Here is a 14,000-nt window from a genome sequence, read left to right on the forward strand (position 1 = left end):
TGCCTCCGGAGTGCTGGGATTAAAGGTGTGCACCACCACCACTGCCCAGCTCCTCTCTTAGTATTCTTGTGTGTTTCCATTTTCCTTCCTAATAAGCACATATTGTCCAGGGTGGCCCCGGAGAGCTGCTTTGGCACTGGGATCAAGTGGCCCCTCCTGGTCTAGATGTCAAATAGGAAACATCCACATCAAAGCCAGAGAACAGTGAGAAGCCATTTCACTCACTCTTATGTTCCCTCCAGGCCTTCCAGGTCATCTCCAGGACCTGTCCACATTCTAGTTCTAGGGCGGAATTCTCCATTCCATTGTCAGGTTGCCAGGGCCTCTAGCAGAAAGCTGCTGAGATGAAACTGAAGCAAGGGTCTTTTTTGTGGTACCTTTACCTGGACAAAATTTACTGCTTGTTGTCTTTGAGAAATGTGAAGGCCTTGATGGAGTATTTTCACCTTCTGGACGCACACCGAAGGAATACCTTGAATGGTCAGTTCTTTCCTGCACAGAGCCCCAAACCACCTCCTAATGTTTATTTCATCTTGTCACGGGAGCCCTGAGCAGAGGATGAAATCAGGGGCTCTGGGGTCAGGCTCTACCCACAATTCCTTGGTGATTTGATGAGCATGCCATCTCCTCCTTGAGCCTCGATTTTTTTCTTTTACCCTGTCATGTATGTCTCACCCTGTGTCACCTTCCCCACCCCAGAGTCCTTTCCCACATTTGTGCCAGTTTGTTTTGCTTTGGTACTCACTGATTTTAACCATGGTTGTCTGTATCTAATAGTGTTTGTCAGTTACCAAAAATGTCCATTAGCTGTGTCACCAAAACAGAAGGCCAGGTGAAACAGCCTAGATTCTTTTTAAGCCTCAGTATAAGTAAGATTTTGGATCAATCCAACTATCACTCTCACCTCACAGAAGAAAATGTCACTGTGAAGAAAGAACACTCAAAAGGGGTTTTTGTTTGTTTGTTTGTTTGTGTTTGTTTTTTGAGACAGGGATCACTATCTTTGCCTAGCTTGGCACTCACAAGAGATCCTTCTACCTCTGCCTCCTGAATGCTGAGGTTAGATGTGTGCTCTTGGATTCTTGTCTTAAGGGACAAACACTAACAAGCGAGGGGCTGTAGCTCAGTAGCAGACATATTTAGCATGATCTCAGGCCCCAGCACCAAACAATGAAACAAAAACAGCGAACTGAAGATAACTCTGTGCTTCCTCACACTGTCACACTGTCACGTTGTGCTTTCTTCTGTACACACACAGGTTGTCATGAAATGCAATAACAGTTCCCCCCCCCCAAGATAAGACAGCTGCAGGGCACCAAGCTGTCCCTTGCAAAGCTAAGCTACACTGTCTCCCTGGGACATTTGTGGAACAGAGTCTCATCTCCCTAGCAACCAGATAATCCCCCAATGACACAATACCCAGGAGGTCCAAGCCTGCTATCTGATCGCCAAGGGTAGGGACAGTGCCCTGAAAGAGGGACAGCACAGATTCATGGTTTGCTTCCTGGGAGAACAATTAAAGGCCTTGGGGACTTGGGTGACCGACCAGAGTCATCTTGCTGCAAAACAGCATTGATTCCATAGCTACAAGGTCCCACAGGACAACCTCCAGGAGCATCCTGCCATCCCTGTATGGATACAGTATATTGCTCTGAGTGTTCACACCTGATGGAGCACACAGAGGGATCCGCCAAGTGGCCACTAGGCCAAAGCTGACATTGTGACCATAGGCTCATTGTACCCCCCCCCCCCTGCTTCCATTTGGGATTCCAAATGACATTGACCAAGTGTTTTATAAACTTAGTGGAGCCCAGAGGTAGGTTTTTGTTTTGTTTTGTTTTTTTGTCTTCCTTTAAATCATTTTCAAGCCAGGCAGTAATGGTGCACACCTTTAATTCCTGTACTTGGGAGGAGGATCTCAGTGAGTTTGAGGGCAGTCTGGTCTACTAAGCAAGTTCCAGGATAGCCAGGACTACACAGAGAAACCCTGTCTTGAAAAACCAAAAACCCCCCAAAAATTTCAAAAGTGTTTTATTAATGTTTGGCTGCATGTATGTCTGTAATGTCTGTATACTAACCACTTTTGTGCCCTGTACCTGTGAAGGCCAGAAAAGAGGACATCGGATCCCCTGGAAGTGGAGTTATAAACAATTGTGAGCCACTATGTGGGTGCTGGGAATTGAACTGGGATCCTCTGAAAGAAGAGCCAGTGCTCTTAGCTGCTAAGTCATCTCTCCAGCCCATTTGTGTTTTGAGACAGAGTCTGACTCTGTAGATCAAGCTGGGCTTGCACTGGTATGGGTCCTTCTGCCACAGCCTCCTGAATGCTGAGATTTTTGGCATAGACCGCCACTCCCAGGTCTAGAGAAAGCTTTGGTAGCCCAGAGGCAAAGGGGAAGCTGAGCAGGATGGCTGCTAATCTGAGTCCAGTATGGACTTCTATATAAAGTTCCAGGCCAGCCATCAGTAAGACCCCATATGAACAGCAAAGCAAAACAAAGCCAACTAACCAACCAACCAAACAAACAAACAAACAAAAAAGCCAAAAAACCAAACAACAACAACAGAGGGCAAACTATACATATAAAATCACACTTGAAAATCCCATAGCTAGATTATTTTTGGTCTTTTTAAAAAATATTTATTTAATGTAAAGGGACGTGTTTTCATGCATGCCGGAAGAGAGAATCAGATCCTATTACAGATGGTTGTGAGCCAACATGTGGGTGCTGGGAATTGAACTTGAGACCTCTGGAAAAGGAGCCTATTCTCGTTTTCCAGCTCTTCCAGTGAGAAGAGCTCACTGAGCTATTTCTCCAGCCCCATTTTTTGTTTGTTTTTCTTTCTTTCTTTCTTTTTTTTTTTTTTTTTCTTTTTGCTTTTCTGAGACAGGGTTTCTCTGTGTACCTTAGCTGTCCTGGGACTTGATTGGTAGACCAGGCTGGCCTTGAACTCACTGAGATCTGCCTCAAAAGTGTTGAGATTAAAGGTGTGCATCACTGCTATCCTGCTTAATTTTCATTTAAAATTTCAATTTTGCTTCTGGAAAAACTGAAATAACAGATATGCAACCACAGACACATTATAAAAGAGAAAACAGAAATAAATGGAATGCAGGTGTATGCTCCTGTGTCTGCCACTCATGGTTCATTTTTCAACTGAAAAAGAAAAAGGCTTATTTGACTTACACTTCCAGGTCACAAACCATCACTGTACTGCTCCGGTTTTATTCTGGCTGTAATAGTTGGTAAGTGGGATGACAAGAACCTTCCTGTTCTTTAAATTACAGTACTTTCCCTGGACATTTCTGGTTGAATGTGTGCTAACTAATGCACAAAAGATGTGTCTCCATAGTAATAAATGCACAGCTGCAGCTGGGATGACCCACACCTGAGCCCCAACTCTGCCACTTGAAAGTGAAGACCCGCCAGGCACCCATACCTTTAAACCCAGCACTTGGGAGACAGTGGCAGTAGATTTCAGTGAGGTTGAGGCCAGCCTGGTCTACAGAGCAAGTTCCAGGACCCATATGCGGCAGCATATCAAATTGGAGCTGTGTGCAATGCGAGTCTGTCCCACGCCATATTCCCTGAAGCAGGAATTGCAGTGGACAAGATCCTTAAGCAGCTGATGTGCTGGCAATGGGGTATGCCACCTTCCGTGTAGGATTCTCAGGGTTTGCATTCAAAGGTGCTTAACATAGGGAAGGCTCCCTCCCTCCACAGCCAGAAGCCTTTGCTCTGAGTAAGCATGGAAAACTCTAGGAACTCTCTCAGAGAGAGGAATGATTTTTAAAGTTCCCATTCTGATAAAAGAACTCATGGGAAAGGTGGAGGAAAACATCAGGATCTTTGAAAAAATATTTTATGTGGTTATCTGTGCACATGTGTGCATGGGAAAGTCAAATGGCAACTCTGGGGAGTTCAGGCTCTCCTTGTACTTTTACATAGATTCTGGGGATCAAACGCAGGTCTCCAGGCTTGCACGACAGGTGTTTTTACTGGCAGAGCCACCTCTCCCACCCAAATGTTAACATCTTTAACAAAGTAAGAAGGAAGCTCTCTTTCCTTGAAAAAGAGCACCTCATTCATCAGCATCTTTTCTGTGTGTCATTAGCAATATGTGGGACATCGTCTTTAACTGGAGTCAGGAGGTAAGCAATGACCACTACCATGTTTTCTGGGCATGTATGTCAACTGGTCACACAGCTTCCATAACTTCACACACTGCCTCTCCACAGCAAGGGCAATTAAAGGCCTGAGGAATTGTGGAAGGTTCAGTGTGAAGCCAGAAACCAAATATTGTCATTCTTCTCAGCATAGTAATCTTCCATCCCTTCTGCATTTTTATGTGGCTCCTGATTTAGCATTTTGGGACTGTTCTAGAACAATCCATCTGGTCCTCTCTCTCTCAGATGTGCTGTTTTTCCATTTCCTCCACCACGTGACTAACATGAAAATCACACAGATCAAGATGTTATTTGACATGCTGGACTGGACGGCCGTGGGAGAGATTGGTTTTGACCAGTTCTATGTGTTGGTTTGTATAGTGCTGTCACATCAGGTGAGTACCTGAGTTGATGGGGGTGGGCAGGAGAGAAAGGGCTGGGCTGTCCCCAGTCTTGATACAACTGACACTGAAGAGCACAGGGGAACACTTTTCCATCACCACAAATGGGAAATAGAATGGGAAATTCACTATTGGTTCCTGAATCAACCTGGACATTCTAGCACCTTCCCAGCTTCTCTCTGCAGCTTCCACTCATCTCCAGCCATCCCACACTGCCTCCTCCTTGCCAGAAAAATGCTGCCTCTGCCCAACTGTCCACCTATCTTGGCCTGCCTGTCCTCCAGGCTGATGAGTTTTTTGTTTTTTGTTTTTCGAGACAGGGTTTTGTTTTGGTTTTGGTTTTTTGAGACGGTTTCTCTGTATAGCTTTAGAGCCTGTCCTGGAACTCCCTCTGTAGACCAGGCTGGCCTCAAACTCACAGAGATCCACCTGCCTCTGCCTCTCTTGCTGGGATTAAAGGGGAGCATAGCCACCGTCTGTCTGGGCTGATGAATTTCAAAGTGTCACCACCCATCTCAACTGCTTCTCTCACTCCTGCCCTGGTCCTTAGGTTCAGAGAATTTTCTATTGAGGCTGACAGAAAGGGAAGGGGAACGTTGTTCTCCGGAACCCACCCACTAGCTGTGCATTCGCTAGCTTTTGTTCCTTGAGGAAAGGGATTTGTGTGAGTACCAAGGGCAGAATTTCCCAAGATCTTCAGTGCATTGAGGTAGCGAGAATGGTTTTTCAAGCAGAACTGATTGCCACAGAAGGGTCCCCTTGAACTTGGTGAGTCATGTGGACCTTGTGCCTCTTCACAAAGCCCTTCCTCAAGTTTGGGAGTTTGCTTTTTGCTCTGAGCTCTCTAGGGAATGGCTGGTAACTATATAATTTTTTTTTAAAGATTTATTTATTTGCATACAGTGTTCTGTCTAAATGTATGCCTGCAGACCAGAAGAGGGCACCAGATCTCATTATGGATGGCTGTGAGCCACCATGTAGATGCTGGGATTTGAACTCAGGACCTCTGAAAGAACGACCAATGCTCTTAATTTCTGAGTCATCTCTCCAGCCCCCAACTACATAAATCTTGGTGTAACACCCTTAAAGGGTAGCACCAATATTCTCACACATTTCTCTCCAAATAGAACCATCTAGAAGAACAGTTTATGTACCGCCATTCCCGGCCGGTTTTTGACCTGCTCGACTTGGATGGGGAGTTGAGAATAGGTGCATCCAATTTCGAAATGTACAGATTTCTCTTCAATATTAAAAAGCAAGAACTCCGAGAGCTTTTCCATGACTTTGACATCACAGGTGACCGAGTAAGTGCAGATTTGTGAATTGTGGGGCAGAGGGCCATGTCCTGCACCAGAGGTGGGATGGTGTGGAGGAGGCTGGCAATAGCCTGGGACTGGGAAAAGAACTGAGACAAATAGGCCCTGGCAGAGAAAGGACTGGCTAAGCAGACATAGAGTATAGAGGCTTCTAGGAGGCAGACTAAGGTGGTGATAACATGGTGGTCAGGGGAGCGTCTATAGGTTGGAATAAGCAGAAGGGAAGGAATTCAATGACAGAACCAAGTGAGAAAAATCCTGAAAAAGCTCCAGGGAGGATGGCAACTTCTGCCTGTGTAAAGGGAAGCAGGTGACCACAGTGGGAGGAGGATATGGTAACACCAGAAGGTGATGCTGCTCCCATGATGCTTTGCAACAGACTTACTGTTCCTGGGTACCAGGTCCCAAGTCAGTTGGTAACTGTCCTAACTCCTATGCCTCTAAGTTCCCAAGAGTCCAGAATAACATTGTTTCTTCTCCTCCCCTCCCCCAATAAAAGCTGCTTAATTACAAGGAATTTAAGCTGTACACAATCTTCTGCACTGACAAATCCACAGACAGGAAAAAAAGGAGGAAAGAAAGAGAGGAAGAGAGAGAGAGAGAGAAAGGGAAAGATAAAGAGAAGTATCAGCATCTGAGGAAGATATTTTCGACTGGGTTAAGCCAGAGGAGTCGGAGTCTCCTTTGATATGGAAGTGAGCATGACTAATTAAAATTAACATGGCCACATAAAGTAGTGCACCAAAGTACATCTTTATTTTATGTATGCATGAACAAGTGTGTATGCATATGTATGTATGTCTGCATGTATGCATTGTTCATATTTATTTATTCATTGAGGAGGTTTCACAGTGCAGTCCTGGCTGTCCTGGAACTGGCTATATAGATCAGGCTGGCCTCAAACTCACAGAGATCTGTCCCTGAGTGCCATTCATACCCATTGTCTTTTAATTTTTTTGAGACAGAATCTCAGGTAGCCCAGGCTGGCCTCAAACTTACTATATAGTTAAGATGACCTCGAGGTCCTGATGCTCCTACTTCCATCCCCCAAGTGCTGGGATTACAAGGTGTATACTTCCATGCTCAGCTATGAAAACAGGTTTCTATACCTGAGTCATACTTCTGTCCCCAAGCAGCCATTCTGTCCATGTGGTCGTTTTGCTTCTGCTTTTTAGCAGGTCATGCTCACAGATACTTGACTTATGGAGCCCAGCAGTTGAAGGAAATGACTTGTTCCCACTCTTTGCCAGTGGTCCAATGCTCTTGGGATCCTTTCTAGGCTAAGTGTCCCCCTGGATGCCAAACTCCAGTGGGCCAATGGTAACAAGGTTAACTTCAAAGGATATGGAAGCTGCCTTTTTTTCTTTGAGACTGTTTCATTGAGACTCACTGTCCAATGATCCTCCTGCCTCCATCTTGTTTTAACTTGGACTGCAGGAGTATGTCACTGTGCCAGCTCAGGATATGTGTTCCGTAGAGCCTGAATTACTCCAACATATAAAGAGCTTAGAAAACAGAATAAAACTTACTAGGGCAAAATATTAGCATGTGCCCCTGTTCTATTTTAATTTTTCATGAACCTGGAAAAGTGGTTTTCACCTTTAATCCCAGCACTTAGAGGTCAGAGGCAGGAGGATCTCTGTGAATATGAGGGCAGTCTCATCTACACAGCGAGTTCCAAGACAGCCAGGGCGTACCTTGATTTAAAAATTCTTTGGCATGAGATTTGTGAACTCCCCACCCCCACCCCAAGGGACTATTATCATCATTAAAGCAACTGTGACAGAGCCCCAGACATTAGCACGACTGACTTCATGATGGAAGTGCCATTTGGGCTGTAAAACTCTGACTGCAGACACCACCACCAGCCAAAAACAAAAACAAAGACCTAATCTATCAAAGCTTATAGTTCTGGTAAAGTCTCTAAATGTACTAACCCTTGTTGGCTGTTGTAATTCTGTTTCTGGCTGTTCTTAACTGAAGTATGTCAACCCAGAACATGTTTTTTTTTTTTTTTTTTTTTTTTTTGTTTGTTTGTTTTTTTTTTTTTTTTTTTTTGTTTTGCTTAAAAGTTCTCCCTGAGAAAGACTTCTGAACACCCAGTGTAGTCTCTGCTGGCTAATAAAAACTTTCTATTGGCTTAAATCATACCCTGGCAGCCTTCATCTCAATCATGTGCTTGGTGCAGGCGAGGCAGTGATTTAAGACAATTTATGCCTTTAATCCTGTCATCTAGTTGGGACTATTTTGTTTGCAAAAGAGGAAACTGAGTCTCAGAGAAATTAAGAAACTTAATCAAATATGTCTCACAAGTGGTAGAATCAGGATGTCAGTAGTCACAGCCTGGGGTCTAAGCCCGCTGGACCTTTGGCAGATTGTATTTTTATTTTATTAGTTTCACCTGTGTGCATGTCTGAGGGCATTGGATCTTGAAGTTACAGTTGTGAGCTGCTATGTGGGTGCTGGGAATTGAACTCAGGTCCCCTGGAAGAGCAGCCAGTTCTCTTATCCACTGAGCCATCTCTCTAGCCCAGGCAGATTGCTTTTGTGTTTGGAGAGGTTTTGGTGAGACAGGGTCCCTCTTTGCAGACCAGGCTGGCCTCCAACCTATGAAGCTCCTGCCTCTGCACCTATGTGCTGGATGCTGAGATCAGGAGTGGTCCACCAGGCCAGACTTTTTAAGCTAATGAATTCAACTGGCTCAGAAATCCCTCCTGTTTAATGTTTTATCACTACACTTCTGTGGGTTTCTGAGGAACACGGTTGAAGACTGAAAAAACATCATTTATAACATACACCCATGATTTAAGGATTCTAACTGACCTCAAGGCAACCAACGAGTTTGAGGATCACCAATACAACTGATATGATACTTAATACCATAACCAAACCTGATTGTGCCACTAATGGACTGGTATCTGTTTAAGACACACCAAGACAAAGTTCTCAGCACAAAGATTTATTTGCCCCAGAGGGACAGAGGGCAACAAAAGAGACAAAGACAGGAGACAGAGGACGAGGGAGAAGGGGAAGGGAACAAGGGAGAGGAGTAAGGTGTATTTGTCCCAGGCGACATGGCTACCTCTGGATAGAGAGGAGACAGACATGTCACATAAGCAAATGGCTGGTTGATCAAGCAAGGGGAACCCCATGTTAGGATGAGGTATTTAATTTTGACTAGGCATGTTAATTAGGACAGCCAAAGGGGGCTTTTGATTGCTGGACTTTATTATTTAATACTTTGATAGCTGGACCTTGGTACTCAGCTTCAAAAAGAAGTGACCAACTAAGGGAACAGACCTTAGGAATGTAATCTAAGGGTTTTCTGCAAGGCAGAGGAAATGGGGGAAGGGCAAGGCCTGCCAGAGCCATGCTCAGATTCCCTTCTACCAATGGACCAGAGTACCATTTATCTAAGATCCTTATCTGCAAGTCAGACTGGGGATTATGAAACCCATTATTGTGAAACATCATGAACAAATGGGAGATTTGGCTTACAAACTTCTGAGCATGATTAATGCAAGTGGTCATAAAGACTTCCTTCCCATGGTGTCATAGCACAGTAAGAATTGGGCCAGCAAAACCAAACCAAATTCCAGATAGAACTGGTCACTTCAATTTTTTTTTTTAATGTGCATTGGTATTTTACCATGTGTGACAGGTCCCCGTTGTGAGCTGCCATGTGAGTGCTGGGAATTGGACCTGGGTCCTCTGAAAGAGCAGCCAGTGCTTCTAACCACTGAGATGTCCCACCAGCACCTTCAGTCCTCTCTATAGAGAGAAAGGCACCGCTTTGAGGGAATTGCAAGCATCTCCCATTACTCCTTAGGTCCCCGGAGTCTGCGATTACTAGTATTTGCACTGGAAAACCATGCAGACAGGAACTACAAAGTGAAAAAAATGGCCATCTAGAGAAAGGCCAAGCCAAAGTGCCTCACCACTGAACTGGTCTTTATAGGGTCTGCTTACTTTTGAGGCAGCGTAGGTGGCTTTTCTCAGGCAGCAACTTCAGGGAATAGGTGTGATTCTCTGGGAAGACACTTCAGAGGTCTCTGTTCCCAGAGATGGTCTTGAGCTGTAAGAAGGGTAAATAGCTCCTGGAGCAAATGCAGTACTAAGTTCTTTACTCAGGACAGGGGTGGGGTTGGGAAGCTGAAGAGATCAGGTAATTATCCTGTCCTTTCCCCCATGGGACACAAGGGCACTGTAAAGGTATAATGAACAGAACATTGGATTTAGTTTTTTGAGACAGGGTTTCTCTGTGTAGCTTGGTGTCTGGCCTTGAACTCACAGAGATCTCCTGCCTCTGCCTCCTAAGTGCTGAAGTTAAAGGTGCTGTACCACCGCCACCCTACATCCCATCAGATTTTTCGAAGCATCTTCATCAACTGGAGGCCCCTATGGGTCAGCGGCACATGTGTTTGCAGCACCCACAGGCTGCAGCAGGAGGACTGGAAGAGCATCCTGGGCTTCACAGTGGAAACTCTTGGCAGTTCTAGAGGAGTATCAGGAATCATTTGATAAATGAGATCCTGTGCAAAAATTTAAATTTAAACAAATCAGTAAACTTGATACTGTGCTGGGACTAGACATACAAGAAACTAACCAAGACTGTTTTGCTTTAGGACGTTTTTACATTTACTTCATTTCACGTGCATATTTTGCTTATGTCTGTCCATCATGTGGGTGTCTGCTGCCCTCAGAGGTCAGAAAAGGGCATTGAAACTGGAGATATGGAGAGTTATGAGCTGCCATGCTGGTGCTGGGGATCAAATATAGGTCCATCTCTCCAGTCCTACCCCCTCCCCCAGTGACAGTTTTAAAAATGACTACATAGAGTCCTGGTATTCGATTCAGCAATAAGAGTGTGACGACATATGTGAGGTCCTGGGTTCCATTCTGTGTGTGTCAACACTTTCCAGTCTGCAGTTTTGTTCATACTGCATTGCATGTTCCTGGTTATACACGTGTTCTAGTGCACAGGTAATGGGGAGAGACACTGGCCTAGGGAAGGTTCCAGACCAGGCCACAGGCAGATTCTTCCACACCACTGTCAGCAGGAAGGAACTTGAGAGGGCAATAAGTAAGCAAAGTGGTCATCTCTTCCCACAGTGCTTGGATCATACATCTCCTAGGCCTCAAGCCTCAGACTAGGCAAGGCCAAGTCAACTGTCCAACCTCTGATAAAGTCACCCAGGCTCTTGCCACAGAACTAGAGATGACAGGCAATCAGGCCACATCACAAGAGACCCCAAGAACAGTCACAGGACAAGAGCTGTCTGGGAAGATACTATCAGCTGAATTCCTTTTCTATGTAAAATGCATCACAGGATTCAACCAGCTGAGTGATGCCCATTTGCTGGGAGGTCTACCTTCCCCCACCACAGAGAAAGACAGACAAAAATTACCAAGTATCTTCAGGAAAAGGGGTCACTGTTTTGTTCTGTTATTTTCACTCCAGATAATAAAGTTGTGAGAAAAAACCTAAACAAAAGGCGGTATCCTGCCAAATGAAAAGGCCCTTCAAAGGAACCCAGAGATCATAAAAGCTCAACAGATTTTGTTGTGAAAGACAGGAACTCAAGTAGACCTGGCAGGCTGGGAACACTCTAGGCAGACCAAGCTGCACTCCAACTGAGTTTCTCTCTACCCAGTGCTGGGATTAGAGGTGTGTGCAAGCACACCTGGTGAGACTCAGATTGTATTGCCTCAGCAGCATGTAAGCAACACTGGCTGAGTCACCTTTCTGGTCCTGGTCAACCTATTCTAGACCAACACTGCAATGCTGATGAGGCACAGCTCTAAGTGACCTGCAATATGCGCTGTAGCAGAGCTTAAGTTTGGTGGTCATGATTTCACTACTGGCTTTAGAGGTTTCTTCCTAGAAACCTCTTCCCCATAGTATGCGAGAGTCTGCCATTGTACGGAGGAATAGTTAGAAGCCCAGAATAGCTGGGCAGTGGTGGGCATGCCTTAATCCCAGCCCTCAGGAGGCAGAGGCAAGTAGATCTCTGTTGAGTTCAAGGTCAGCCTGGTCTACAGTTAGTTCCAGGACAGCAACAGTTACACAGAAAAATATTGTCCCCAAAACCACCCCCCCCAAACAAACTCAGAATAAAGGCAAAGACAAACAGAAAAGTTGAATATTTTTTTTTAAAAAAAGCACAAAACTCCTACATACTAAAATTATACACATCAAGTATTGATCCAATCTTACATCAGTCTATTGACAATTACCAGCACCATTTTTTTTTCTCACCTAGGTTAAACAGTCCTGGAGGATCGTTATTCAAAGTATATGTTCCTTTAAAATAAAAAACTCTTAAGAGAGGTCAACCCTCAAGAAACAAACAATACCTTTTACCAAACAGGCTATTGGTGACAGCATCAAATTTCCTTTAGAAAAATAATTGGTTTAAACATTCTACTCCAGTTGATGGACTTTGAGATATTGTTTCTCAGCATTAACAAGTGAATCAACCCTCTTGGTGGTAGGCCAAAACACTGAGCTGCCCTGGAGCCTCCACACAGGAGTGTGAGCACCTTCATTGTTGTTAAAGCTGTGTGCTTCTCCTGAATTTAGACTCAATCACCATCAAGTCTAAATTAGCAGTCACAAGCTTTAAAATGAACAGAATTAGGGAAGTGGTTAAAAGTTTTCAGAAACATAAGTTACAATTATAGATATATTTAAACAGGCTATAGGAAGTTTAACACCACTTTAAACATTACATTTTAAACTACTTAGTTTCATCTTGCCACTAAATTATGGTGTTTTACCATCCAAATAGGTGTTGAAGGTTTGGTGTTTCCTTATTTAGAACACAGAGGCCTCTTTCATCTACTGTTCACAGCTCACAGATTTTCAAAGATATAGTGTGGTCACATTAGTCCCCTTCTCATGGAATCAACTTTTTTTTTTTTTTTTGAGACAGGGTCTCACTATGCAGCTCCAAGTGGCCTAAAACTACCTTTGTATTCCAAACTGGTCTCAAATTCTGAGATCTGCCTACTTCTTTCTGTTCCCAAGGCCTGGGATTAAATGCATGCACCACCATGCCTGGCGGAATCGGCTTTTAAGAGGCTCCAGATTAAATACAACCCTTGGCAGCTTTCTCTAGCCTTCTCCAGAGGAGGTAAGGCTGGCTCACTGTGTTCCAGTCCCTCAGCCTCATGTACAGATGGTAGTTGATTCACCTCTTTGTGGGAAATGTACAGGAGGAACACTGCCATCCACAATGACTACAGTCAGAGTGGAGTGAAGAGCACTCAGGTCTAGGGCCTGATGCCACCATTAGTTCTCACCAGTATTGTTTAAGAGACACTGCAAACCTTCACACTTGAAAATTTCCAGTTGGGAGTTTTCTCCAGGGCTGAGAATAGGCAGTTTTCCCAGGAACAGGCAGAGAGGTTTAACTTACATTTCCTGCAAGGTGGGGAAGACAGGGTTGCTTTTTATTCTGGAGTGTGAGCAGCTGTACTCCATTCCCATGGTGCCTGGTCTGGGTATCACAGTCATTTTAGAACTACTATGCAGCATGACAAGCTCTCAATGGAGAATGAGAACTCTGACTACTTACTAAATTATTGTCTAGTGTTCCAGAAGGTGCCTGCTGTCCGTGTTGGACAGCAGCAGAACTGAGTGAATGTGAATGAGGAGCATGACTTAGGGGAGGGGAGGCAACACTGGCAACTCCCAGTCTCCACTGCTTTCTGGTGAAATATGAATAAACCCAGAAGAGAAACAAAAAAGAAAAAAAAAGTTTTGTAACTGTTATTATTATTATTTTGGTTTTTTGAAGACAGGGTTTTCTCTGTGTAGCTTTGTAGACCAGGCTGACCTCAAATTCACAGAGATCGGCCTACCTCTGCACCACCACCACCACCTGACCTATAACTATTATTGATGGTTATGGAAATATAACTTGACAAATGTTTTATAAAATTCTCTATCCAAAAGGTGCTTGGTGCTGTTCTTGATGGGTCTGGTGTCTGTTTACACTCCAAATCATTTAAATACAGCCATTACATAGTTGATAAATGTTTTAAAATAAATGGTTATCTATTTCTTAACTGCCTCTCAAATTAGAAATTGTAATTACAGGAGTTCCAGAG

The 14,000-nt window shown here is 44.3% G+C and overlaps 1 protein-coding gene across 1 annotated transcript; it reads left to right on the forward strand.

Moving 5' to 3' along the window:
- Positions 1–329: 329 nt before the first annotated feature.
- Efcab9 (EF-hand calcium binding domain 9) lies at positions 330–6,618 on the forward strand. The gene is made up of 4 exons (XM_051181566.1): positions 330–480; positions 4,415–4,563; positions 5,697–5,873; positions 6,385–6,618. The coding sequence occupies exons 1-4, from the start codon at positions 345–347 to the stop codon at positions 6,571–6,573; spliced, it is 651 nt and encodes a 216-aa protein (XP_051037523.1). The 5' UTR covers positions 330–344; the 3' UTR covers positions 6,574–6,618.
- The last annotated feature ends 7,382 nt before the right edge of the window (positions 6,619–14,000 follow it).

Source organism: Phodopus roborovskii, unplaced genomic scaffold, assembly GCF_943737965.1.
Source record: "Phodopus roborovskii unplaced genomic scaffold, PHOROB, whole genome shotgun sequence".
NCBI lineage: Eukaryota > Metazoa > Chordata > Mammalia > Rodentia > Cricetidae > Phodopus > Phodopus roborovskii.

What these genes read in the sequence shown, in the direction of transcription:
- Efcab9 (XM_051181566.1), top strand. Translation starts at nt 345, where the DNA reads ATGAAACTGAAGCAAGGGTCTTTTTTGTGGTACCTTTACCTGGACAAA. An exon ending in CCGAAGGAATACCTTGAATG is followed by an intron (nt 481 to 4,414) that starts GTCAGTTCTTTC and finishes TCTCTCTCTCAG; the next exon opens with ATGTGCTGTTTTTCCATTTC. An exon ending in TTGACATCACAGGTGACCGA is followed by an intron (nt 5,874 to 6,384) that starts GTAAGTGCAGAT and finishes CCCCAATAAAAG; the next exon opens with CTGCTTAATTACAAGGAATT.